The 26,617-nt window shown below is 43.5% G+C and overlaps 4 protein-coding genes across 11 annotated transcripts in view; all 4 read left to right on the forward strand.

The window, feature by feature from the left end:
• AKAP8L (A-kinase anchoring protein 8 like) overlaps positions 1–2,156 on the forward strand; it is a 56,897-nt gene extending 54,741 nt beyond the window's left edge. For both annotated transcript variants that reach the window (XM_003123432.4, XM_005652898.3), the window contains exon 24: positions 239–2,156. The gene's annotated coding sequence lies outside the window, so the exon portion shown is untranslated. The remainder of the gene's footprint in view (positions 1–238) is intronic.
• Positions 1–2,156, forward strand: part of AKAP8 (A-kinase anchoring protein 8) — a 19,572-nt gene extending 17,416 nt beyond the window's left edge. The window contains exon 14 of the mRNA XM_003123431.4: positions 239–2,156. Within this exon, the coding sequence (XP_003123479.2) occupies positions 239–697 (459 nt within the window). The 3' untranslated portion in view covers positions 698–2,156. The remainder of the gene's footprint in view (positions 1–238) is intronic.
• Positions 11,420–11,848, forward strand: LOC110259619 (alanine and glycine-rich protein-like). The gene has a single exon (XM_021085099.1). The coding sequence runs from the start codon at positions 11,420–11,422 to the stop codon at positions 11,846–11,848; it is 429 nt and encodes a 142-aa protein (XP_020940758.1).
• Positions 11,483–26,617, forward strand: part of BRD4 (bromodomain containing 4) — a 94,894-nt gene continuing 79,759 nt past the window's right edge. For 2 of the 7 annotated variants that reach the window (XR_002340564.1, XR_002340565.1), the window contains exon 1: positions 11,483–11,761. The gene's annotated coding sequence lies outside the window, so the exon portion shown is untranslated. Of the gene's footprint in view, positions 11,762–12,112; positions 12,226–26,617 lie in introns of those variants that run through there. The other 5 variants (XM_021079688.1, XM_021079676.1, XM_021079673.1 and 2 more) reach the window with 5 other exon arrangements.

Raw genomic sequence — 26,617 nt, forward strand, 5'->3', positions numbered from 1 at the left:
GTTAAGGATCCAGCATTGCCGCAGTTGCTACTTAGGCTGCAACTACAGCTCAAATCTGATTCCTGGCCCTGGAGTTCCATATATACCACAGGGCAGCCGAAAAAAGTAATAATAAAGTATTTCTTTTGTTGACTCTGCCTGTCACAAAAACAAACTCCCAGCAACCTGAGCCTCCCTTGAATTCTCATTTGGACAGTTATTTAGACTGCACTGACCTGTATTCCCTCTTCTTGGCCAGGGTGAAGACCCTTTCACCAGTGAAGCTGTTGACCCAGAAATAGGAGATGACAATTTAGGAGGTGAGGATAAGGAAGAGACACCTGAGGAAGTAGCTGCCGAAGTCTTAGCTGAGGTGATTACAGCAGCAGTGAGAGCAGTAGATGAGGAAGGTGCACCTACTCCAGAAAGTAGTGACATGCTGGCTGAAGGGGAAGGCCCAGTGGACACAGCTGAGGACACTGGTGGCCCCCACCCCAAAGAGCCGCTGGAAGCAGAGACACCCTGTGGAGTAGCATCTGAGAAGGGCAACACTGAAGCAGAGGCCAGAGGTAAAGCTGCTGAGGCCATAGGCGAAGTGGAAACCCTGGCTACAGAGTCAGAAAGCACCTTAACAGTCACTACTCCTGCCGAAGCTGCTGCCAGAGCTGAAGTGGAACAAACTGATGCAGAGTCCAAAGATGCTGTTTCCACAGAATGATCCTCCTCTCCCTGTTTCAAGGGATATGTTATATAATGCATTATTCTTTCTCCTTTGGTTTATAAGCAGTACTAGGGTGTGTGTTACTGGAATATTCTTTGGTTAAGAGACCCAGCAATTTCCTTCAGAAAAGTGTACCTCACAGGCTTATCTTATAGTTGTGTGGCTTTCTGCCTTTGAAGGCTGCAGGAGTTGTACATTCCCCCAGGTGGCTGTGATCTCTCTTTATACTGCAGTTGGAATAATAAAAGTTGGGTAATATAGATGTTGATGATAATTTGCTTGTTAAATACAGCCACTAGCTAAATGCACCTTCCACCCCCATAACTTTTTGGTCTGGGAGCAGTTCAGTAATAGAATATATTTTTGCTTTATAAAGGCTTTTTTTTTTTTTTTTTTTTTTTTTTAAGTTTAAGAATTTGTTTTGGCTTCAGTTTTTGACCTCTGCTTTTGTGGTGCACTGTATGATGTGTGGTCCTTCTTTATAAGATGTAGCAGGATACTTTTAACATGCGTTGTTGATTCTGTCACATCTGTGAACTCTCAAAAGGCCTGAGGAATCTGACACACCTGCACCATTGGAAGAATACCCACTTAACCCTCAAGAATGAGGACACTTTGCATAGGGCATTGTTTCCCAACCTTTAGTCCTTGGTGAAGCAGCTTTACAGTGTTTTACCTCATTTGTGTTCCACCTGTGCATTTCTTCAGGGTTTTTTGTTTTCCTTAAATTGAGTTACCTCTACTTAAATATATTTAAAAAGAACACCTCAAGTCTCATGAATGGAAAACCAATATAGATTACCTTAGATAGACACTATCTGTAAAAAATGAATTTTATTTCAGATAAATACTGTTCCTTTGGAGTATCTGAATTTGTGAGAGAGAAAAGCTAGCACGTGTTAAAGGGTAGTAAGCAACAGTTACACTTAAAATATTCAAATGAGAGTTCCCGTCATGGTACAGCAGAAACAAATCCGACTAGGAACCATGGGTTTCAGGTTCGATCCCTGGCTTTGCTCAGTAGGTTAAGGATCAGGCATTGCCATGAGTTGTGGTGTAGGTCTCAGACGTGGCTTGGATCTAGTGCTGCTGTGGCTGTGGTGTGAGCCGGCAGCTGTAGCTCCGATTCGACCCCTAGCCTGGGGACCTCCATATCCCACGGGTGCAGCCCTAAAAGAAAATAAATATCCAAATGAGTTGGAAGATACCTTCCTTTTGAAATACTGCTGGGTTTGTTTTTCTATAAACCTTTGAAACTGTCACTTTGACATTGGCCAGTGGGAAATTATTAGAAAAGAGGTAGTAAAATACCTGATGAGCACCTATTGTGTACCAAACGCTAATTCATGATAAAAATAAGATGGGCACTGCTCTCAAGGAGCCTTATTAAAGATGTGAAATGGATATTTATGAAAAAGTCAGTGTTAGTACTCAAATAAACTGCTTAGCAAAAAAACAGTGCCTCTGAATCTTTTCTGTTCCTTAATGCTGCATAGATGTGGCTTAGTCACCGGTTGTGCATACCCTTCGAAGCTTGTTGTCTTGAGGCAAAAATACTGGTGGCATTGAACATCAGTGGTCTGAAAAAGGAAAACAAAGCACGAAACAGCTTTTTAGGGCTGCACCCATGGCATATGGAGGTTCCCAGGCTGGGGCCCAAATCAGAGCTACAGTGGAGAGCCTATGCCACAGCCACAGCCACGCCAGATCCTTAACCCACTGAGCGAGGCCAGAATTGAACCTGCAACATCATGGTTCCTGGTCAGATTCATTTCCACTGTGCCTGCTTTTTTTGTTTTTCTTGTAAAATCAATACAAGGCCTGCCATTACATCTAAATTTCAATTAAGTTGTACCCCTGCCCTAGCCCGGTGGGAACTTCCATATGCCACAGGTTCAGCCTTTAAAAAAAAAAAAAAACAGATGATTTTTCAGTTTTCTCAGCACCACTTTGTTAAGGACGCTAGTCTCGGAGTTCCTGTTGTGGCTCAGTGGGTTACAAACCAAACTAGTATCTATAAGGATGCAGGTTCAATATTTGGCCTCCTTAGTGGGTTAAGGATCTAGTGTTACCGTGAGCGTGTGGTGTAGGTCGAAGACTTGGCTAAGATCCCACATGGCTGTGGCTGTGGCATAGGCCAGAAACTGCAGCTCCAACCCAACCCCTTGCCTGGGAACTCCCTTGTGCCACAAGTGTGGCCCTAAAAACCAAAAAAAAAAAAAAAAAAAAAGAGTAAGAGAGACTTGTCTTGCCCCATTAGCACTTTATTTTTTTTTAATTCTTTAATTTTTTGGGGGGGGGGGGTCTTTCTATGGCCACACCCAAGGCATATGGAAGTTCCCGGGGTAGAGGATGAATCAGAGCTACAGCTGCTGGCCTACACCACAGCAATGCCAGATCCAAACTATATCTGCGATCTACACCACAGCTCACAGAAATGCCGGATCCTTAACCCACTGAGTGAGGCCAGGGACTGAACTCACATCCTTATGAATACTAGTCGAGTTCGTTACTGCTGAGCCACAGTGGGAATTCCCAGCACTTTTTTTTTTAAAGTATAGTTGATTTACAATGTGCCAATTTCTGCTGTACATTGGCACCCTTTTCAAATGTCAGTTGACCATAGATACTTGGGCTTATTTCTGTCCTCTCAACCCTTTTTCTTTTTTCTTTTTCAGCCACACTTGTGACATATGGACGTTTCCAGGCCAGGAATCAAATCCAAGCCACAGCTATGAACTATACCGCAGCTGTGGCAACACTGGATCCTTAAGCCATTGTGCCGGGCCAGGGGTCAAATCCAGGCTGCAGCAGAGACAACTCCAGATGCCCAACTAGCTGCATCACAGCAGGAACTCCATAATCTTATTCTGCTCTCTATCTCTACCCTTATGTCAGTACCAAACAGTAGATTTATAGTAAGATTTGGAATCAAGGAGTGTGACTCTTCCAATTCTTCCTCTTTTTCAAGATTATTTTGGTTATTCTGGGTCCCTTGAGTTTCCATATTAATTTTAGGGTCAGCTTATCAATTTTTTTTCTTTCTGGCAGTGCCTATGGCATGTGGACATTCCTGACCAGATATTGAACCCGTGCCACAGCAGTGACCTGAGCTACTGCGTGACAATGCTGTATCCTTAACCCACTGTGTCACAAGGGAACTCCCAGCTTATCAGTTTCTACAAAGAAGGCAGCTGATATTTGATAAGAATTAGGTTGAACCTATAGATCAATTTGGGGAGTACTGCCATCTTTAAAATATTAAAGTATCCAACTGGTGAACATGGATGTCTTTCCACTATTTTTTTTTTTTTTTTTTTTTCTTTTTTGGCCACCCTGCAGCATGTGGAGTTCCTGGGCCAGAGATCAGATCTGAGCCACAGCTGCAGCAATACTGGATCCTTTAACCCACTGCACTGGGTTATGACTGAGCCTGTGCCTCCGTAGCAACTCGAGCTGCTGCAATCAGCCTTAACCCCCTGTGCCACAGCAGGAATGCCCCTTGTAACATTTCTTTCTGAAGTTAGATGTTTCCTCAGTCATCATTCTCCTGTGAATTCCATTAAGTTTATGTGGAAGACCATTTGTCTAGGTTCCTGCAAATACTCTTAATTCCAGCCAATCCATTGAAGCTGGACTCTTCAAAGAACATAAAGTACATAATATCTTCTTTGGGCCTCTAACTTTATGAGCAACAAGTTGACGTGTTTCGTATTTAGTGCCTGCAAGGCCTAGGCATTGTGGATGCATTTATTAGGACTTTGCTCTGTAACCTGCCCACAGATACCCACTCAGGACAAATCTTCAATTTGCCCCATGAGAAATGCCTGGGGATTTTAGCTTAGATGCTTACAGAGATTTGGGATCATTTCTCTAAATAGGAGTGAAGATGGAGAGCTCACAAATGTATATTTGCTGCCATGAAATTATCTTTCAAAGAATCCTTCTTTACCCCTTGGGGCTGCAGTGGGTTAAAGGAACCAGCATTGCCACAGCTGTGGTGTAGGTACAACTGCAGCTGGGATCACCCCCTGGCCTGGGAACTTCCATATGTCCCAAATGTGACCATTAAAAAAAATAAATAAATTTTTAAAATTAAAAAAGAATCCCTCTTGAGAGATAATCCCCAAGGACCAATAACTAACTAGGGTAATAATATGTGAATTGTCCACTGCAATGGTTCCCAAAAGGAAAACTCTGGCCTCCTTAGAGAGACATAAGTTCCTAATTCCTTCCCATTGGAAAATAATTTAAATGGCAATACTGTCTCAAATAAACTAAGACCATGGCAATGTTCCCCAGTATTTGAAACATACTTTGTCTAATTTAAAAATGCAAAACCAGAGAAAGCTAAGGAGATATTTTGGGAGAAGGAAGAATTTGCTTGCCACACTATTCATCAACCTCACTAAGGCTTAAATAGGTCTTCCCTAGGAAAAAGGGATATTTGGTTCCAGGATGTATGCTATTAAGTTATCTCTTGCTGCTTAAAAAATTATTCCAAAATTTAGTGGCTTAAAAATTAAAGCACATTTATTACATCAATTTCTGGGAGTCAGGTGTGGCTTAGCTGAGTCCTTAGTTGGAATTACAAGGCTGCAGAGTGTTGGCCAAGGCTGTGGTCTCATCTGAAGTCTTGTCTATGGAAGGATCTACTTTCAATGTTATTGTGTTTGCTTACAGAACTAAGTTCCTTGCAGCTGCTGGATTAAGGGCTTTAGTTCCTTGTGGACATTGACAGAAGCCCTCAGTTCCTTGCCACATGGACCTGCTACATGGCAGGTTGCCTCATCAAAATGTGCAAGTTGAAAAGTCAAAAGAGTCCAGCTGGATGAAAGTCTTTTGTAACCTAATCATGAAAGTGACATCCCATCACTTTGGCCATAATTTCTGTTACCAACAAGTCGCTTTCTAGCACTGACTCAAGGGGAAGATTACACAAGGATATGAATACCAGGGGGTGAGGAATCATTGGGGGCCATTTTTGAAAGCTGCCTACCAGACAACACTAGTATAAATCTAGACACAGATGCTCTTATAAACAGATACCAGGACCTGCTTCATCAGCCCATTTGTCTTAAAGATGAAAGGGGCAAGAGAGATGTAAGCTTTCAATCTTGACATGTATTTACACCAATGAGAGCAGCTTATTCCAACAAAGCTTCAAAACTGACTTATCCATGAAGTCCTTGCTGAAGTAAATCCTACCAGGCATCCGTCACCAAAAGGATGTGGTTTTTAACTACAGTGAGAAATGTGTCAGGAGTTCCCATTGTGGCTCAGTGGTAACAAACCTGACTAGTATCCATGAGGATGCGGGTTCAATCCCTGGCCTCGATCTGTGGGTTAAGGATCCGGCATTGGCATGAGCTGTGGTATAAGTTGCAGACGAAGCTCAGATCTAGTGTTGCTGTGGCTGTGGCGTAGGCCAGCAGCTGAGGCTCTGATTCAACCCCTAGCCTGGGAACTTCATATGCCACAGGTGCTGCCCTCAAAAGACAAAAAATAAAAAATTTGTTAAGACAAGAAAACTTTCTTGCTCAGCAAATGTCAAAGAGAATTTTTTAGCCACTGGAGAAGCCTCACTTAGGCCACTGTCATTCATTTTGATGCCATGATGATTCTACAAGGGCTTGAACCTCCAGGACCACCAGTGGCTCCTGACCAAAATTTTATCAGGAACATTTTTCACCATGCTTACCATGGTGCCAGCCTTCTTAATGAGTCTTAAACTAGAAGATATCTTGCAATGCTGCTCATTTCCTGGTCATACATTCAGGAAGTCTGTCCATTTCAACTTTATCATTAGCTTTTTCTATGTAGTTCTCTTCACTCAGGCAGTTTTCCTTGTTTATATGGTCTGTTCTTGTCTTTAAAAACTAATATATAACACAAAATGTGTATAATATATAGTGAATAGTAAAGCAAATGCACAGTCAAAAAGCAGAACACTTTCTGGTCATGTAAAATGAAAAAGATGGGACTATAATATTTGTACTTATAGTTAACAATACTAGTACTATTAACAATTTAAAAGGCTAGATATCATGCTGTTTTTAATGGTTTTGTTTTTTTTTTTTTTTTTTCTTTTGGCTTTTGAGGGCCACACCTATAGCATATGGAACTCCCCAGGCTAGGGATCGAATCAGAGCTGCAGCAGCTGCCTATGCCATAGCCACAGCCACACAGGATCTGAGCCACATCTGTGATATATAGCAATGCAGCTTGCTGAAGCTTGCAGCAACACCCAAGCTGAAATCACCGAGTGAGGTCAGGGCTTGAACCCATATCCTCGTGGATACTAGTCAAATTCTTAACCTACTGAGCCATAATGGTAACTCCCATGCTGTTTTTTTACCATTCACATGTGAATCAGCAGGGCCATGTCAGGTCTTTGACTTGGAAAAATACCTTTTAAAAAGAAATGGAATACTGCTATACCTCAGAAACAGGCCACCCACATCTTCCTCATCCCTTCCCAATCACCCTTTCAAGTAACCAGTGGTAATTACCTCCTTGTTTTTCCTTTTTTTTTTTTTTTTTCTTTCTTTTTTTTTGGCTATGGAAGTTCCTGGACCAGGGACTGAATTCTCACCACAGCAGTGGCAATGCTGGATCCCACACCACAAGAGAACTCCCTGCTTGTTTTTCTTTATAATTTTATTTCCCTAAAAACTTCAGTCTATTTTTATCTATTTTAGAAATCAACATAGAAATGAAATCACACGTATGCCTTGCTTCTTTGGTTTCCCAATGTCTATAAGTTTCATCTGCATTGTTGTGTGTGGTTGTGATTTGTTCATTTTCATTACATTACAATCTATTCATTCTACATTTGGGTTGTCTTCATGTGGGTTCTTAAGAGCAGTGCTATCCTGAACTATTTATTTTTCTTTCATTTAAAAATTTTTTTGGCCAAGATACGGTAATGACAATGCCCGATTCTTAACCTGCTGTGCCACAGAAGAACTCCTAAACTTGAGATTCTAGAGCAAGGATCAGCAAACTAATGCCAATGGGACAAATCTGCACTGCTCTGTTTCTACACCGCTTTCCAGCTAAGGATGGCTTTCCTTTTTCTTTTTCTTTTCTTTCTTTCTTTCTTTTTTTTTTGGCCACATCTGTGGCATGTGGAAGTTCTTGGGCAGGGATTAAATCTGAGCCAGAGCTACAACCTATGCCACAGCTGTGGCAATGCCAGATCATTAACACACAGCACCACAGCGGGAGCTCCCTGAATTCTAATTTTAAAATCGATAAGGTTTTACTGGAACACAGCCACAGCCATTCATTTACATATTAAATTTAACTATGGCTGCTTTTGTACTACAATGGTAGAGCAACAAGGACTGGCAACATTACAGATTTTATGGCCCACAAAGCCTAAAATATCGACTACTTGGCTCTTTATAGAAAAAATGTCAATTTCTGGGCTAGAGAAAAAAAAAGCAGAGTCTTTATGGAATCAGGAGATCTAAGTTCTAAATGTTATAAATGTGTGAACATAGAGTCACTGTTTCTAGGACCTAACTATAAATTCCACAATGTAACATCATGGGCAAGTTCTCACTGCAAAGTGAGCATGGATTCAGACCATCGAAAATCAAAAACCTCCAGCTCCAGCTCTCCTTTTCTTTTTTCTTTCTTTCTTTTTTTTTTTTTTTTTTTTTTTTTTTTTTTTGCTTTTTAGGACCGCAGCACTACAGCATATGGAAGTTCCCAGTCTAGGGGGTGAATCGGAGCTACAGCTGCTGGCCTATGCCACAGCCACAGCAACACCAGATCCAAGCTGAATCTGTAACCTACATCACAGCTCACGGCAGTGCCGGATCCTTGACCCACTGAGCAAGGTCAGGGATCTAACCCGCATCCTCATGGATACTAGTCAGATTCGTTTCTGCTGCACCACAACAGGAACTCCCCTCCAGCTTTTCTAAAGCTTGCCATGTTGTATAAATTTACCTTTATTTTTCCGAAAACATCATATACTTTTTTAACCTGGAAAAATACTGGCAAGTATGAAAAGAAAATGAGAAATGCATAATAAGAATTCTCATTGCAATATCTGTTATTATGATGGAGAAATTGAAAATAAATCTATATAATAGAATGGTTAAATAAATCATGATATATCTATACCAGATAACAACACTATATGTTATCTCCAAGTTAGCTCCCAATTGGGCAGATATCCAAGTATTCATGTGGAGTGACTTTCAAGATGCATTAAATGAGAAAAGCATATTACAAATTAACAAGTACAGAATGATGTCTTTTGCTTTATAACAACACAATTATTTCTACATGTAGATACATACTGATGCACAGAATGAAAAAGTCTAGACCAGTGCTGTCCAACACAAATACACTGCAAGCCATAACTGTAATTTCATATTTTCTAGTAGCTACATTTTAAAAAGTAAAAACAAACAGGTAAAATTAAACATTTTATTTAACCCAATATATAAAAATTATTTCAACTTTTTTTTTTTTTTTTTTTTTTTTGCTTTTTAGGGCCACACCCTTGGCATATGGAGGTTCCCAGGCTAGGGGTCTAGTCAGAGCTACAGCTTCCATGCCAGATCCGAGCCATGTCTGTGATCTTCACCACAGCTCATGCACTGCCAGATCCTTAACCCACTGAGCAAGGCCAGTGATCGAACCTGCAACCTCATGGTTCCTTGTCAGATTCGTCTCCACTGTACCACGACAGGACTCCATAACAAAAGCTTTTATGTGACTTGTAAACTGGTAGCACCAAACACTTCCAAAAACATTTACTGTCAGCAAGTTAAATAGATAAGGCAACAAGACAACTATACGGAAAGTCAGCTTAAAAATGGAAAACATTCTGGTTTCTAAGAAAGATAGATTGTTAGGAGTTCCCTTGTGGCACAGAGGGTTAGGGATCCAAGGATCCAGTGTTGTCACTGCAGTGGCTGCTGTGGCATGGGTTTGATCCCTGGCCTGGGAACTTCTTATGGGGTCAGTTGAAAAAAGGGGGAGGGATTGTTATTCCATATTTACAAAGCCCTGTGTATCTTCCTATTCTTTTTCCATTTCCAATCATCTTCCATAAATTGCCAAGTATGCAAAATTAGGAGCCAAAGATAGTCACAAATTTTAATGTTCTGTAATACAGAAGTAGAAGGAAGCTTACTAATGAACCAGTTACAGTTACCTCCTTTATTTCTGGCACTTAATAATTTGTCACTTCATGTGTTGTTAAAGTAAAGGGTAAAAATAAGTCTTTACTTTGCCTAAGACCTATCAATAATTTATGATTGCCCTTAGTGAAAAGTGACCAAACTCCATAACAGAGACAAAACTATCTGACTGCTATCCTAGCACATGAATGTGTTTTGAAAGAAGGGCCCATTAGGAGTTTTTAAAAAGTTCCTAGATTTTATAGAAGAACTGAGCTTGCTTTTTTTTTTTTTTTTTTCTGGCTGCACTTGCAGCATGTGGACGTTCTCCGGCCAGGGACTGAACCCTTGCCACAGCAGAGATTGGAGCCACAGTAGTGACAATGCCGGATCCTTAACCTGCTGTGCCACAAGGGAACTCCTCAAATTTACTATTTGTATTTTTTTGTCTTTTTTTTTAGGACTGCACCTGCTACATATGGAGGTTCCCAGGCTAGGAGTCGAATGTGAGCTGCAGCTGCCTGCCTACACCACAGCCACAGCAATACCATATCTGAGCCACATCCTCAACCTACTCCACAGCTCATGGCAACAACTGGATCCTTAACCCACTGAGTGGGGCCAGGGATGGAATCAGCATCCTCATGGATACTAGTCAGCTTCCTTACCCCTGAGCCACAACAAGAACTCCGAGTTTGCTATTTTTAAAAAACGAGGCTTGAAATGCTAAAAGAGTGAAGATAAGGGCAAAAGGGGAAAGGAGGTTATGGCTTCCCATTTGAAAACTTTAACAGGATTGTCATTTTGAACTGTAAGCAACCTAAGTCTAATCTCTTTGTTTTCTGGAACTGACTTGTGGCTTGAGTCTTAAGGATAAGGAAGTCAGCTGGAGGACAACTAGAGGGAGAGGACTCTAGGCCCAGAATGCAAACACATTCTAGCCTTTAGAGCTCAGTGGCTCGCCAGCCGGCCAAGAAAGATGCCGCATCAGTCTTGCTCACAGCCTCCTCTCATTTCATTTCTTTCACCCCAGGGCCCATCGCAGCTCTCTCAACGTTCCAGCACCACCCCCCTCCAGCTTCCTTCAACACCCTTCAGCCTCCGCACCAGCGCAGCCTCCTTCAGACAGGTGTCTTGCCTCCGCCTCTGCCACCGGTTTCTGTCTATTCGCCGTCCTCCCTTTCTTTGAGCGTCTATAATCAGACCCTTCATAAATTTTTGGACGTTTCCCTCTGCCTTCAGGTCTCTTTCCTCAGGCCCAACTTTCAGTCTCGCCTCAGTCCTGTCCCTCGATCTTCGGGGTCCCCTCCCTCGGTCTTCGGGGTGCTCTCCCTCTCAATCTTCGGGGTCCTCACTCGGTCTGTGGAGTCCCTTCCCTCGGTCTGAGATGTCTCCTTCGGTGTGCGGGATTTCTTCCCTCCGATTAAGGAGTCTCCTCCCTCGGGTCTGCATGATTTCTCCTCAGCCTCCACCCTTGGTCCATGGGGATTCCCACCTCCGTGTCGGCCGCAAGCACGGGTTTCCCCCACTCACCTCCCGGCTCTCTGTTAGCTTAAGATAGCTCGCGCCGGGCATGGTCTTGGGGCGCGCACGCCGGGCGGCGGCAGCGCGTGGTCGCGCGCGCAGCGTGCGCGGTGACGTCAGTGCGCTGGCGGCGGCGGCGGCGGCGGCGGCGGCGGCGGCGGCAGCAGGGCTGTTTGTTCTGCTCTCCCGAAGCCGACGAACCGAAGCGGTGGCTGCGGCGGCGGCGGCGGCGGCGGCTGCCGGCAGTGCCCGCGGGCGAGCGGGGCCTGTGAACACAGCGGAGCGGCGGGCTCGACGGAAGGGCCCTGGCCCCGCGCAGTCAGTCCGAAGAGGAGGGGGCGGCAGCGGCGGCGGACGGCCGGTGGGGGCGGCGTGCGGCCTAGTGTCTCAGGTGAGGACTGGTGCCCTTCGGGGCGTCAGGCGGCGAGGGGCAGCTGGCGGGGTCTGCGGCGCAGCCCGCGTAACCTGCATTGCGTAATGGGGCCGGTGCGCCAGTACATACGCCATCGGCGCGGCGCGGGGGCGGGGAGGCCGGGGCGACGCGGGCTTGGGCCTGCGGGCCTCCCGCGTCCCCGCGCCGCTCTCGCCGGGCCAGGGCCGCCTGCGCCGTTGGCGTCGGGGCGGCTTGTTGGCTCGCGGGCGCCTCGCCGTTGGCGCCGCCGCCCCCTGGCTCTCGCCGGTCGACAGGGCAGGGGCGCGGGTGGGGGGCGCGAGCTCCGCGGCGGGGCGGGCGGCCGGGGGCGGGCGGGGGGCGGGCCGAGGCGCCCGGCACTTCCTGTCGCCGCCATTTTGTCAAGTGAGGAGGAGGAGGAGGAGGAAGCGGCCGCCGCGGAGCCCGCGGCGAGCCTGGCCCCGGTAAGTCCGGGCCTGGCGTGATGGTCGCAGCCACCGCTGTCCCCAGTCGCGGTTCCCGGGGCGGCCTCTGCGCTCATGTGGGGCCGGCCCGCGCTCTCTCTGGAGTCTGAGTCCTCCTGTCTCAGCCGGGGCAGCGCGCCCCCGCCCTCATTTCCTCACCTTCCGGGCTGTCCCCAGAGCTCTGCGGAGAACCGGGCTGGTCCCCAGGTGGAGGGAGGAGGCTGCCTCTGCACACCTGGCCGGAGACGGGCCCTTTGGGGGCGGAAGCTGTGCTCTGAGGGGCGAGCCTGGCCCGCTTTACCCATCCACTCTTGATCTGGCAGCCCCTCACTGGGCGCTTTGTTTTGCTTGGTCGGTGCTCCCTGGTGTCCTTGCCACGGCCTCGTTTGTTGCAGTCTTGTGCGTTGTGATGGTTTGGGGTGGGGATGTGGGGGGAGTTGTGATTCAGCGAAACGGAATGACACCCCCCCCAAACGGAAATAGCCCAACTTTACCGGAGTCAGATACCCCCGAGGCCCGGCCTTGGTTCAAGATGGGAAATCCCATTTGGGTGTAGTGGACACTGTAAATATTTCTATTCAGGCCCATGGATGAGTCATGTGCTTTTGCTGAGGGCTGACCTCCCATTTACTCAAGACCACGCATTGTTTTTTGCAGTGTTGTTTTTGTTTACTCATTTAATGTTTTGTGCAACCTGGAGCAGCTTTAGTCTTGGTCTTTGGGTTCATTTTTATGTGTGTGCTGGTTGCAAGAAGTGACCTCTTGGAATCTGCGCCTGAGAATTGAAGTGTTAAATTCGAGAGATCTCTACCTGTCCGTGTTTACGAAAACCGTTTGGGCGTATCTTTAAGCCAGTGCCTCTTTGGTGCTGTATTAACAGTTGGGAGATTTTTATGAATGGGGCTGTCGTTCCTTAAATTGTTAGTTCGAAATTTAGTCCTTGGAGATTGTAAAGAAAGCGATACACAACAGAATTTATGAATGTGTTTCCAATTTCAAGAACTTTTGAACAGTTGGCACAGTCTGTTTTATGACCTTGCCGCTAATATACTAAAATATTATTTTCAGTTTAATTTGTATGGGATCTTCCCATCGAGGCATTGTAGATAAGTAATCTTCAAATCTTCAACCTGGGGAAGATAAACCTCTCAGATCCGTCCACCAAATCGAGAAAAGCCTGATCTGAATGCATTTGCTTCCTTTATCTACCGTACTCCTTAATCTTGGTGGGAAACATAGTATCTAAGGGCTCAAATTGTGGAATGAATTCTTCTCTAAAATGCTTTTTAGTTGGTCTTAATCTGAGCGAGATGGGCCCACCTCCGTGAATCTTGCTAGAATTCAGCCCTAGCCAAATTGTTGAAGGTGAAGAACTTTGCCTACAGATGAAAGTTAGAACATGGAAGTGGCTGCATTTCAAGGATGATGGGTCGGCTGTCCTCAGGTGCCTACATGGCTACCTTCCCTAGTTTGGGTGGTGAGGAGGGGGGAAAAATTAACCTAAGAATTGCAAGAGAATCATTGGTCACTTTGTAAAATTTCCACTAAATTATTGAATTGTTTAAAGGAATTTAGACTTTGTTTCCAAAAGTTACCTTTTGAGCCAGTTGTTGTGATCTTTGTACTAAATTGCACTTTTGCTTTTTGGAGTTGGAGGGGGATGCAATATTTTTGTGTTACACAATTCGGCCGTTGAATGACTTGTGATTTTTGAATTCTAGAGGGAGATTGGAGTTGGGTTTTTTTGTTTGTTTGTTTGTTTGTTTGTTTTTAAGCAAAAACCATTTGGCATCTCAGTGATTTGAAGACCCAGGGCTGTTAAATCTGCTCTTGGTCTGGTTAAATTGTTATGGTCTGTCACCATTGTGGGGATGTAAAATGTTTTGAGTTCTGATTTTGAATAAACTTGTAGGCATGTTTGTCCTTATGCTCTTAGCAAATCTATAAAAGGAAAGAAGAGCTTGTCATTGAAAACTGCTGCTAATGTTTCATAAATCTTTGTGTTTAGAAAAGGGCTGAAAATTCAAATTTTTAGTGTTTAGAAAAGTTTGAATGCATGGTGAGGATGGTGGGGATTCTTTGCTGATGCTGACATTTTACTTAATTCATAAGACATGAGCTTATAAAAAGTTTTTTTCTTTAAATTATTATTTTTTACTAGAATGTAAGTTCCATGAAGGCAGGGTCTTGTTAGATTAGCCTTGCCTATTTTTATTCTTTATTGTATCCTTAGCATCTAGAAGAGCAGCTAAAATATTCCCTGAGTAAATAAACTGGGGAGATAATTGAGCAAGATTTGGCATGCCCATAATACCAAAGGCAAATAATTTCTCTTAATAAAATATTAACATTGGGCATAATTGGTCAGCGGTGCCTTACAGGGAATGTGAATTTTAACTAAGATAACTTTAAAGTCCCTAGAAGTTGCAGTAAACTTATTAATCATAAAATCAGCATGGCATGTAGTTACTCCTGTGCACCATCTATTGTACATTTCCCACTTAGCATTTTGAAATGTGGTGAGTGGGTTTGGTCTGTGGTTCAATCCTGACCTGAGGAAAGTATTTTAAGAGGGAGATGAAGTGGGTAATAAAGAAGTATGGATAGCATTTCTGTGTTGTTGTTGGTTTTTGTCTTTTGTCTTTTCAGAGCCACACCCAAGGCATATGGAGGTTCCCAGTCTGGGGGGGGGGGGTCTAATCAGAGCTGTTGTTGCCGGCCTGTACCAGAGCCACAGCAATGCCAGATCCCAGCTGTGTCTGCGACCTACGCCACAGCTTACAGCAACACTGGATCCTTAACCCACTGAGGAAGACCAGAGATCCAACCCGCAACCTCATGGTTGCTAGTTGGATTCGTTTCTGCTGTGCCGTGACGGAAACTCCTGGATAGTGTTTCTTAATATGAATCAGTAAAAATCTGTCAGTAAAAAGGATTTCCTTTTTCAAACATTAAGCCTCTTTTAATATTTTGATTTTCACGTGATTGGCCAATCTGTTTCAACAGTTAGTTCCTATGTTTCTACTATGTACAAGGGAAGACAAAAAAATGTTTGCACAATGATTTTTTTATGGTACCATATTCTTTATTAATGCATTTATTTTCCTAAACATTTATTGAATATAAATTATGTATAACTTGAGCATTACACTGTTATTGTAAAATTTTATCCTTTTTAAGTTTTTAGTCATTTTATAACAGTTTTATTGAGATGTAATTCACAAATGCTAGTTCACTAATTTAAAGTGTACGGTTAAGTGGTTTTTAGAGTTGTGTAGAGTTCACAACTCAGAACTCTTCATAATTCAGAGTTGTGCAGCCACTACCACAACCAATCTTAGAACATTTTCATCTCTCCAGAAAGAATCCCTTATTCATTACCAGTCATTTTCTGTCCCATGCAACCACTAATCTACTCTATAAATCTGTTTCTTAAAATTGGGCTTTTCTGGATATTTCAGGAATCATACAATATATAACCTTTTGTATTTGGTGGCTTTTTTCACTTGGTATAATGTTTTCATGATTTGTGCTATGGCATGAATCAGTACTTCTTTTATAATAGTAATATTCCATTGTATGGATGGATATCTAACATTTTATTTGTGCATTCTGCAGTTGATGGATATTTGGGTTGTTTCCACCTTTTTGGTTATTTTGTATAGTGCTACTATGAACATTCATGTACACATTTTTGTATGGACATTAAAAAATGTCTTGGGTGGATACTTAGGAGTGGAATTGCTAGGTCACGACTTAACTTTTTGAGGATACACAATGACTTCAACTGCATTGATTTTGTTAGTACTTTCACAGAGGGGTTAAAAAAAAAGCTTATTGGAATGTGGTGTAGCCATTTAAAAGAATTAGGAAATGGAAGTGCATGGAGGTCAGCATGTTGACATGTAGTATATAGTAGGAATGATTTGATAGCCATTTGTTTTTTTAAATTGTACATCGTTAGAAGATAGTATCAAATGCTGGTGAGGTACAGAGAACAGGCTGGAAGATGCACCCCAAACCTGTACCATTGTTATAAAGAACAATTTTAAAAACAATTTTTTTTCAGTCTAAACAGGCTACAACTGATTAAACTTGATAAGCTATGTCCGCATGACCCAGCATAAATCATGGGATATATTCCATTCCAAAGAAATAGATGGAGAGTGAATCCAGTATCTAAGTTAGGACAGAGTGGTCATCTTTACTGTTCTTGAACAAAACCCTGAGGAGGAATAGCATTGGTTGATTCACATCATTTGAAAAAGAGATTGTAAGGGTTTTTTTTTTTTTTTTAAACAAAAGTAGTGCATGATCATTTTTTAAAATTTGGAATGTGCAGTGTTAAGATGATGTTAAATGTTAAAATGATTAATTCTTTTTCTTTTCTTTTTTTTTTTTTTTATAATTTTAGGGCTGCACCCGTGGCATATGGAGGTTCCCAAGCTTGGGGTCGAATCAGCTGTAGCTGCTGGCCTACATCACAGCTCACAGCAACAATGGATCCTTAACCCACTGAGTGAGGCCAGGGATTGAACCTTTGTCCTCATGGATACTAGTCAGATTAGTTTCTGCTGAGCCAGACAGGAACTCCTAAAATGATTGATTCTTAATCCTATTTTTATGCCATTCTTACTACACAAGTAACAAAATTTCATTGTGCTCTTAACTTTCCCAAAAAAATGACATTGTGAACATTTCCAAAATGCTCAATTTTAAATGATTGAATGATTATCTAAAATTCTATTATATGAATGTACCATAATTTAATTCTATTTTTTCTTCTTTCTTTCTTTTTTTTTTTTTTTTTTTTAATGGCTGCACCTATGACATATGGCAGTTCCCCGTCTAGGGATCAGATTGGAGCTGCAACTGCAGCTGCAGCCTATGCTACAGCCAGGGCAGTGATGGATCCTAGCTGCATCTGCAAGCTACGCCTCAGCTGGAGGCAATGTTAGATCCTTAACCTACTGAGCAAGGCCAGGGATCAAACCTGCATCCTCATGGATGCCTGTCAGGTTCTTAACCTGCTGCACCATAATGGGAACTCCAGTTTAATTCCTTTCTTTTTTTTTTGGTTTTGTTTTTTAGGACCACACCCACAGCATATGGAGGTTCTCAGGCTATGGTTCAAATCGGAGGTACAGCTGCCAGCCTACACTACAGCCATGCAGGATCCGAGCCTAGTCTGCTACCTATACCACAGTTCACAGCAGCACTAGGTCCTTAACCCACTGAGCAAGGCCAGGGATTGAACCCAAGTCCTCATGGATACCCGTTGGGTTCCTTACCTCTGAGCTACAACAGGAACTCCTCAATTCTTTTTTCTTTTTTTTTGTCTTTTTGTTTTTTTAGGGCTGCACTCGCAGCATATGGAGGTTCCCAGGCTTGCGGTCTAATCGGAGCTGTAGCTGCTGGCCTTCACCAGGGCCACAACAATACCAGATCTGAGCCGCGTCTGTGACGTATACCACAGGTCACAGCAACACCAGATCCTTAACCCACTGAGCAAGGCCAGGGATTGAACCTGAAACCTCATGGTTCCTAGTCAGATTCGTTTCTGCGGCGCCACGATGGGAACTCCATTACTTCTATTTTTGAACATGATTTTTCAAGTTTTCTCTTTTCCTACCTAGAAGTGGAATCGTTAGACCAAAGGGTGTGCATTTTTGGAAATGTAGTACAAATTAGTTTTCTAGAGAAGTTCCATGAGAGAGTCCTTGCCTGCCAGCTTGCATCTCTCACAAGCATTCTATCTTAATCTGTTTCTTGCCTATCCCCCCCCCCCCAAAAGTTGCATGAGTTCCCTTTCTCCAATCAGAGCTTGACAGTGTCTTGTTTATAAGGGTGAGGTATTTTTTAAAAACAAAACGTGGTCTTATATGCCTTCTGAGAAGCAGAAGTATCTCCAAGATCTTGCTTGCTCTTTGACCTTTCTACTCTCTCCTGCCCAAAGTTGGACTTTGTTTCCTGAAATCAAGTCTCAGAATTTCTTACTCTGTAATAGAAGCCCAGTGTTATCTGAATGTTCTGGGGAGGTCTTGAACAGCCTCTTGGCATCCAATCCTGTCTCATTTTTGCTGGCCTACTCCTAAGACTGATACCACCACTGTGGCACAGTTAGGCTCCGGTTTGAATCCTGGCCTTTCTGCCTGATGTGTGACCTTCAGCCTTCTACAAATTTCACTTGTTCATCTTTCAATAAGGGTAAAAAAGTGGTGCCCTCCCAAGGTTAACTACTTACTGCTCTAATTGCTCAGGGTGAAGAATAGAATTGGGAGGAGATGGCCAGACATTAGAGCAGTTGAGGGCTAGGAAGCTGTACCAGCTGGCATTTCTGGAACAGTGTCACCAGGTGATACCAAGATTAGCCAGGTGTCTTTCAGATCCCCTTCTTGCTCTCTCTCTCTTTTTTTTTTTTCTTTTTCTTTTTGCCTTTTCTAGGGCCGCTCCCACAGCATATGGAGGTTCCCAGGCTTGGGGTCAAATTGGAGCTACAGCTGCTGGCCTATGACACAGCTCATAGCAATGCCAGATCTTTAACCCACTGAGCAAGGCCAGGGATCGAACCTGGAACCTCATGATTGGTTAACCACTGCACGCCACGACGGGAACTCCCTCAGATCCCTTTCTATGTTGTGTTTTACTTCAAGTGACTCTGAGTAGATATCAGTGGGAGAGGTGATTTAAAGTGGGAATGGGAGAGTTCCCTGGTGGCTCAGTGGGTTGAGTATCCAGCATTGTCACTGCCGTGACTTGAGTCTGATCCTTGGCCCAGGAACTTCCACATATCATGGGCTCAGACAGGAAAAAATAAAGTGGGGATTGGGGTTTGTTTTCTCTTTTGGCCACCCAGTGTTGTATGGAGTTCAGATCCCAGCCACCGTTGTAACACACACTGCAACACCTGGGTACTTTAACCCACTGTGTTGGCCCAGGGATCAGATCTGCGTGCTTTGGGCTGCAGAGATGCTGCCAGTTGCACCACAGGGGGACCTCCGGGATTGGGTTTTTTAAATCGAGGATTTGATTTTATCTGATAATGAGATTAAAAGTGGTGATAAGAGGATTAGTGGAAATGCAGCACTGCTCGGGGGTCGGGGAGGGCCGCCCTTCCATGTTGGCTGAAGAGTTTGGAGAAATGATCCAGTAGGGGAGGGTGGTCCAATGTGTCCTCAGGCCTAAAATGTAACTTAGCTATTTTATTAAAACCTATTTATCTGAACAAAGGCAATGGTCAGCATAAGTTGCTGGTGGAAGTTTTTTTTAGAGCACGAGCACAGCATCTTTTCCATACCCTCTCTGCCTCCTTTGGCCCTAATTTGAATTGTATTGACATCTGGACTTGGTGAAAGGATCCTGATCTCTTCAAGAGGGTTTGTATCACAAATCCCCTCCTGGAAGGGGAGGCAGGAAAGTGGAGTTTTTGGCTGGGAGGCTAAGTTTCTGCTAATGAACTTTGGGCCTTATTGACCAAGAGTAGTGACTGATGCCAGTCACTATTACTAGGAGCTATCAGGATCCAGTTCCATGTAGAATGCCTTTTGTTTGTGTTAAACCCAATTGAAGAGTATATTTCTTTGAGAGATTGGTCAAATCTGAGCATTTAACCGCAATTTAAGAATGAATATGCCGTTTCTTTTTGATCTGTGAATACTTACAGATAAAGGCTTTTTAAAGTTAATCCTAAGTATAGGCTATTCTGTGATCTTTTCCCTTGACAAATGTTGGCCTGTTCTGCTCAATAAAGGAAGTTCCAGGACTTTGGGTTGTGGCTAGCAGGGTTGGTTGGGCTTGGGTGGAGCTGTGTACTGAAAAGGGAGAACTCTGGAGTCTACTGTCAGGGTTCAGTTCCAGCCCTGCCCCCATCTGGCCTTGACCTCGACCTTAGGCAAGTTACATAATTTTTCTAAACCTCAGTTTACTTATTTGTAAAATAGAATGCTCATACACTTAAGCATTGACTGGGTAGACAAAATGTATGTGTGTTGGGGCGTGTGGGGCTGACATCTGTATCCTATTCAGATTGGGGCCAAGTAGGGAAGCCTCTGTCTTGTATTTTAATGGAGTGGGGGTGCATGCTTCTTTTGCTCTGCCTGAAGAGTTTCAAGAAAAGCTGTCCAGGCCTCACTTTGCCTGTGGTCATCTTTCTTGTCTTGGTGTCTGATTAAGGCTCAAACTCATTTTTGGTTCCTAGTTGCTGTTATGCTAGAAGACAGTGGCATACTGTGGAAGCAGTGCCAGGGAAGAGGTGTTGGTCTTGATATTATACAATTTGTAAAAAGAGTAATTAGTAATTTCATAGTCCTCATAGGTGGCTAATGTCCCCCCTTGTCCTGCCCCAGACAATAACACATACATGCCTGCAGGCAAATTGGCCTGTTAGGATTGTTTTGTGTAAAAGAGCGTGAAATAAATTGCGAGATTTTACACTTAAAATGTTTTCCTCTGTGTTTAAGGAAATGTATTTCAGGTGAGCAAACTGTTGTTGTGAGGGTTGAAACAGGAGGACTGTGTGGAGTGTGGAAGCTGCCAGGACAGGGTATATGTGTGAGAGGGAGGGAACCTAGGAACTGGGCTGCAGGGATACATTGCACCTGCTGTGTACCTTCCTTGGGACCACTTGCATACCCTCCCAAGCCTCAGTTTCTCATATGTAAAATGAGATGATATCTTTGGGCTCCAGAGAACTTTGACCACAATCTAGATTTTAAGAGAAAGTATTTTTTTATTTTATATATGTGTTTTTCAAACTCTGGGTGATGAAACGAATTTAGTAGGTTACAGTCATTGTTTAAGGGCAGAGAAAAAGGAAATGTCAAAGGGTGTTACACAATTCAAGGGGTTTTTTTTGTTTTAATACATACTGAATATTTTTGGATGTTTGTCTGTCTTTGGTCTTTTTAGGGCTACACTCGTGGCATATGGAAGTTGCCAGGCTAGGGGTCAAATCTGGAACTGCAGCCTCTGGTCTACACCACAGCCACAGCAGCGCCAGATCCTAGCTGCATCTGGGACCTACACCACAGCTCACGGCAAGGCCAGATCCTTAACCCGTGGAACAAGGCCACGGGTTGAACCTGCATCCTCATGGATACCAGTCAGATTCATTTCTGCTGAGCCACATCAGGAATTCCCCATGGGTATTTCATAAAACCTTGGCTGTGATTTTATGTATTGTGTACATGATAAGATGTGTTTCTTGGGAGTTCCTGCTGTGGCCCAGTGGGTAAAGAATCTGACTGCAGCAGCTCCAGTTGCTGCCTGCAGCAGCTCCAGTTGCTGCAGAGATGTGTGTTTGATCCCTGGCCTGGCTGCAGTGGGTTAAAGGATCCGGCACTGTCACAGCTGTGGCTTGGATTCAATCCCTGGCCTGGGAACTTACATAGCCTCCAGTGCAGCCACGAAATTTTTTTTTTAAATGTGTTTGTGGTGCAGTGGAAACCATGAGGTTGTGGGTTCGATCCCTGGCCTCGCTCAGTGGGTTAAGAATCCAGCATTGCCGTGAGCTGTGGTATAGGTTGCAGACGTGGCTTGGATCTGGTGTTGCTGTGGCTGTAGCAGAGGCCCACAACTGTAGCTCCGATTCAACCCGTAGCTTGGGAACCTCTATATGCCGCAGGTCGGGGCCGAAAAAGCAAAAAAAAAAAAAGTGTTTCTTACTGTGAATCATGTCAGAATAGTGTAAAATAGCTTCGTTTTAGATAACCTCTCAACAGTAACTGTGGGTACCCTTTTTTGTGTGTGGCCATTTTGCAGTCTGTTTCTTCATCACTTGCCCAAAGGCAACTGTCCTGGGTATGCTTTCTAGTAGCAAGTGAACTGCATTGATCTTTGTTTCTTTTCTTCCTTACCCTGCTTGCTAGAAGCTCTTTGGAGGGTAGAGTAGAATAGAGAAGTTGAAACATGTAGTGGTGAAGGTTGTCAATGGTTTGCAACAAGCAAAGCAAGAGTGTATAGAGTATTATGTGTGTGTATGTTAAGCAAGCTACTTGTGTTTTATTCTCAGATACTGCCCTCCAACTTTTTAATCAAGATGTTGATTCTTTTAGGAAATGGCTGTTTGGTTAGGCCTTTCTGGTATTAAAAAAACAGAAACATAAAACTGGTTAAAATGAAAGAGAATTTGTTGGTTAATGTGTTAAGAGGTCTGGAGTGGGCCTCAGACATGACTGAATTCAAGGACTCAAACAGGGACATCAGAGCAGTTCTTTATCTAGTATCCTGGCCTCAGGTCAAGAGTGCTTTCTGATGGCTGGAAGATTCTGGATTGTTGCCCATCCCTGATCATGTGCAGAGGGAAATGCAGAACTACCTGCCTCAAATGTAGCACATTTATCTCTTTTCTGCCCTCCACTTGCTCACCTCTCATGTGGTAGCCCCAGCAGCATGTTGCTCATCATTTTGAGCCGTGCTAGATGAGATACTTTTGTTGAACAGTCTGTTTTTTACACTAGAAGTGGAATGTATCCTCTAATTTGAGGCAAGAAATTTTGGATGGCTGAAAGGGAAGCTAATTTTCCAAACTAAGGCATAACCAGAATTAGCTGAAAAGGCTTGGAATGAATTACTCAAGAAAAAGGATAAAGTGAAGATGGTTAAGGATGTGTGTATACCAAATCCTTTGCAGAGGATTAAATAGAAAGACGTGGTTTATACCAGGTTCCAGGTACAGAGGGAGTGGAGGCTCTGAGATGAGTCAAGCCAAGTCTCAGTAGTCTCTTAGGTGGACAGGAGGACTCTGACACTCAGTAACAGAGCCCGGTTTGGCCAGAAAAACAGCCCTCAGAAAACATAGGAGTGAAATGGGCTTAGATCAAGAGAAAGTGAGAAGACCAGGCAGGTAAACAGCAGCAAATGTTTGCATGAATGAAATTGTAATGGCAAACATTTCAGTAAACTGGATTCATTGTTGTCCACAAAAAGAACCTACATTTGTGATTTTGCTATTTGTTAAGCAGTTTCCCTTCTTGAGTTCTTGAGAAGTCTGCTGCTTGGCATTCCTCTAGTATTACAGAAAGCCTACCCAGATTTCCATAATCAAAAACAAGTGTTAAGCACTGCTAATCATTTTCCTGCAATTCTTGCTGTTGGATTTATTCTTTTAGTTGAGTTTAGTTCTTTAAGGGACTCAAAATAATTTGGGGTCTAGTAGCCAAGGATGAGACCAGCCCTGCTTCTTACTAGAGCATTGATTCTTGAAGAGAGGTTGGTGGTCCCTTTAAAAAAAGATGACAATGCTGTGGATCCTTTCTCCAGAACAATTCGTATGTTTGAACATTGAACCCTTTGGGGCAGGGGCAGTTTTCAGAACCCTGAAACCTGTCTAAGGAGCATGTACTAAGATGAATTTCCTGGATTTTACTTCACGAATGAGAAATTATGTTAACTAAAAGGCTCTTGATGGTTTTGAAAACTTACCTTTTTACATTCATCTTGCTTTTGCAGATGTTTGCAAGTTTATGACTCAGAAACAATGTGAAACACCCATTTTGGTTTGTCCTCATGAAAATCCTCCAGATGTTTGGAGATCCCATTGTGGCTCAGCAGTAACAAACCCAGCTTGTATCCATGAAGTAAGATATTGGTTCAGTTCCTGGCCTTGCTCAGTGGGTTGGAATCCAGCGTTGCCATGAGCTGTGGTATAGGTCTCAGACGAGGCTCGGATATTGCATTGCTGTGGCTATGGCCTAGGCCAGCAGGTGCAGCTCTGATTTGACCCCTAGCTCAGGAACTTCCATATGCTACAGGTGCGACCTTAAAAAGCAAAAAAAAAAAAAAAAAGAAGAAAAATCCTCCAGAGATTTTTACAGAGCTGTCAAGTAACCTGTGTCAACTGTGGTGTAGATCTACCGTGGAGCCCTGTGTACCCCTCTTTTTTAGCTTGTTCTCTTTTTTGGGTATGAGAAATGCCAGAATGGGCCCACTGCAGCAGTTGCAGCTGAAGGAAGGTTTTTGTTCTGGGACTTTTCACTGAAACTGCTTCCACTGTTCATAAAACCACCTCCAAAATTTGGTGTTGGCCTGGAGCCTTTGCTGTGGAAGGTAATCCAGTGGGCTACTAGCCAGCGTGATCATTTGGTGGTGTTGGATTTGGGTAGACTTAGAAAGATTTATGGCTATGGTCCCTTGGTCCCTTGACGTGGCTTAGTGTCTGCTCTCTACCTGCAGACTGAAGGAGACAGAACTTGTGGGATAGGAAAGTACCATTCTTTACTTAATGCTTATGCCTACGAATATGGACATGCTACACAAGTGGTGTGCATGACGCCACTCTACTCTCCTTCCCCAAATCCTTATCTGGTAGAAGGAATGGAAAATTCAGTATCATAAACTGGAATCAATTCATACTCTGTTTGGTTTTTGGTTGCACCTGTGGCATGTGGACGTTCCTGGGCCAGGGATTGAACCTGCACCACAGCAGTGACAGCATCAGATACTTAATCAACTGAGCCACGTGGGAACTCGTTTTTGGTGTTTTTGTTTTGAACCAATTCATACTTTTGTAATTGGGACGAAGTTATTAAAGGATAGGAAAGAACTATTACTTCTAAGAATAGTGCATATTCCTTAAACATTCAACTGAGTTGGAGCTCCTTTGTGGTGCAGCAGGTTAAGGATTCAGCATTGTCACTGCAGAGGCTGGGGTTGCTGCTGTGGCGTGGGTTCAGTCCCTGGCCCAGGAACTTCCATGTGATGCTGGGGGTGCAGCAAAAAAAAAAAAAAAAAAAATCAACTGAGTAAATTTCGAAGGTCTTACGGGCTTTATTCAGTGATTCATAAATTAGGCAGCATCCCATCTAGCAGATAGAAAAGATCTCCCAAAAAGCTGTGCCAGTGAAAGACTTATATGAACAGAGAGGGTGAGGTCAGATTTCAGAGTTCTTGCCGTGGCTCAGTGGAAGTGAATCTGACTAGTATCCATGAGGATGCACCTTCCATCCCTGGCCTTGCTCAGTGGGTTAAGGATCCAGTGTTGCTGTGGCTATGGTGTAGGCCACCAGCTACAGCTCCTATTTGACCCCCTAGTCTGGGAACCTCCATATGCCACGGGTGCAGCCCTAAAAAGCAAAAAAAAGAAAAGGCAGATTTTGGGAGTTCCTGTGGTAGCTTACCGGGTTAAGAACCCAGCTAGTTTCCGTGAGGATGCTGGTTTGATCCTGGCCTTGCTCAGTGGGTTAAGGATCTAGCGTTGCCACAAGCTGCAATGTAGATTGCCAGTGTGGCTCAGAACTGACTCTCCTGTGGTTGTGGCATAGGCTGGCAGCTGCAGCTCCTATTAAACCCCTAGCCTGGGAACACACATACATATGTCACAGGTGAGGCCCTTAAAAAAAAAAGTCGATTGCTTGTGGCAAAGTCAGTTTTCTTTTAGGGATGGCAGGGGTCTGTCTCGCTGGTGCTGACCAGGTGATTCTTGGTTGACTGGTTTAAGATTACACTTCTGGGAGAGAGGAGAAGTTGTGGTTTGTAGACATGGGGCTTAACATAGGGGACTCCATTTGGGGTTTGTTGTCCTCTTTTTAACAATATTAAAAATTATTTTTCTTTTCTCTATTCTCTAAAATTTGAAGATTAAACTTGTATGGACTAATGGATATTTTCCCCATTTATTTACTGTTGGGCCTGACTTTAATTAATCCCATTGCTCTGCTCAGTTGAATTACAGTCTTATTGTACTGACATGGCTTTGTTACTTAAGTAGTTTCCCCTTTCTATTATGTAATTAAAAGAAACAAACAAGATAGCTTACGAAAGAGTTTTATAAGAGGTGGAAGCATCCATGTGTAAGTTGTTTGCATTTATAATCTTCATTTAAAATTACTTAGGGAGTTCCCGTCGTGGCGCAGTGGTTAACAAATCCGACTAGGAACCATGAGGTTGCGGGTTCGATCCCTGCCCTTGCTCAGTCGGTTAACGATCTGGCGTTGCCGTGAGCTGTGGTGTATGTAGGTCGCAGACACAGCTTGGATCCCGAGTTGCTGTGGCTCTGGCGTAGGCCTGTGGCTGCAGCTCTGATTCGACCCCTAGCCTGGGAACCTCCTTATGCCGCAGGAGCAGCCCAAGAAATGGCAAAAAGACAAAAAAATTAATAAATAATAAAATTACTTAGCTCTGAACTGCTTTCAGTTTAAAAAGGTGCTAAGTAATAAAGTTTGTATGTATTTGTTGTTTTCCTTTTGTACCAGAAAACAGTTGAGCTCACAGATTGGAGATAACATCACTTTCATGTTCATCTGTTTCAAAATAATACCTATATTTGTAATCCCAGGAATGTGGGGGTTTTTTTTGTTTTTTTTTTCCCCCCTGGCCACGTCTCGTCATATGGAATTCCCTGGGCAGGGATCAGATCTGAGCCTCAGTTGTGACCTGTATTGCAGCTGCTGCAACC

This window comes from Sus scrofa, chromosome 2 (assembly GCF_000003025.6).
Source record: "Sus scrofa isolate TJ Tabasco breed Duroc chromosome 2, Sscrofa11.1, whole genome shotgun sequence".
Taxonomy (NCBI): domain Eukaryota; kingdom Metazoa; phylum Chordata; class Mammalia; order Artiodactyla; family Suidae; genus Sus; species Sus scrofa.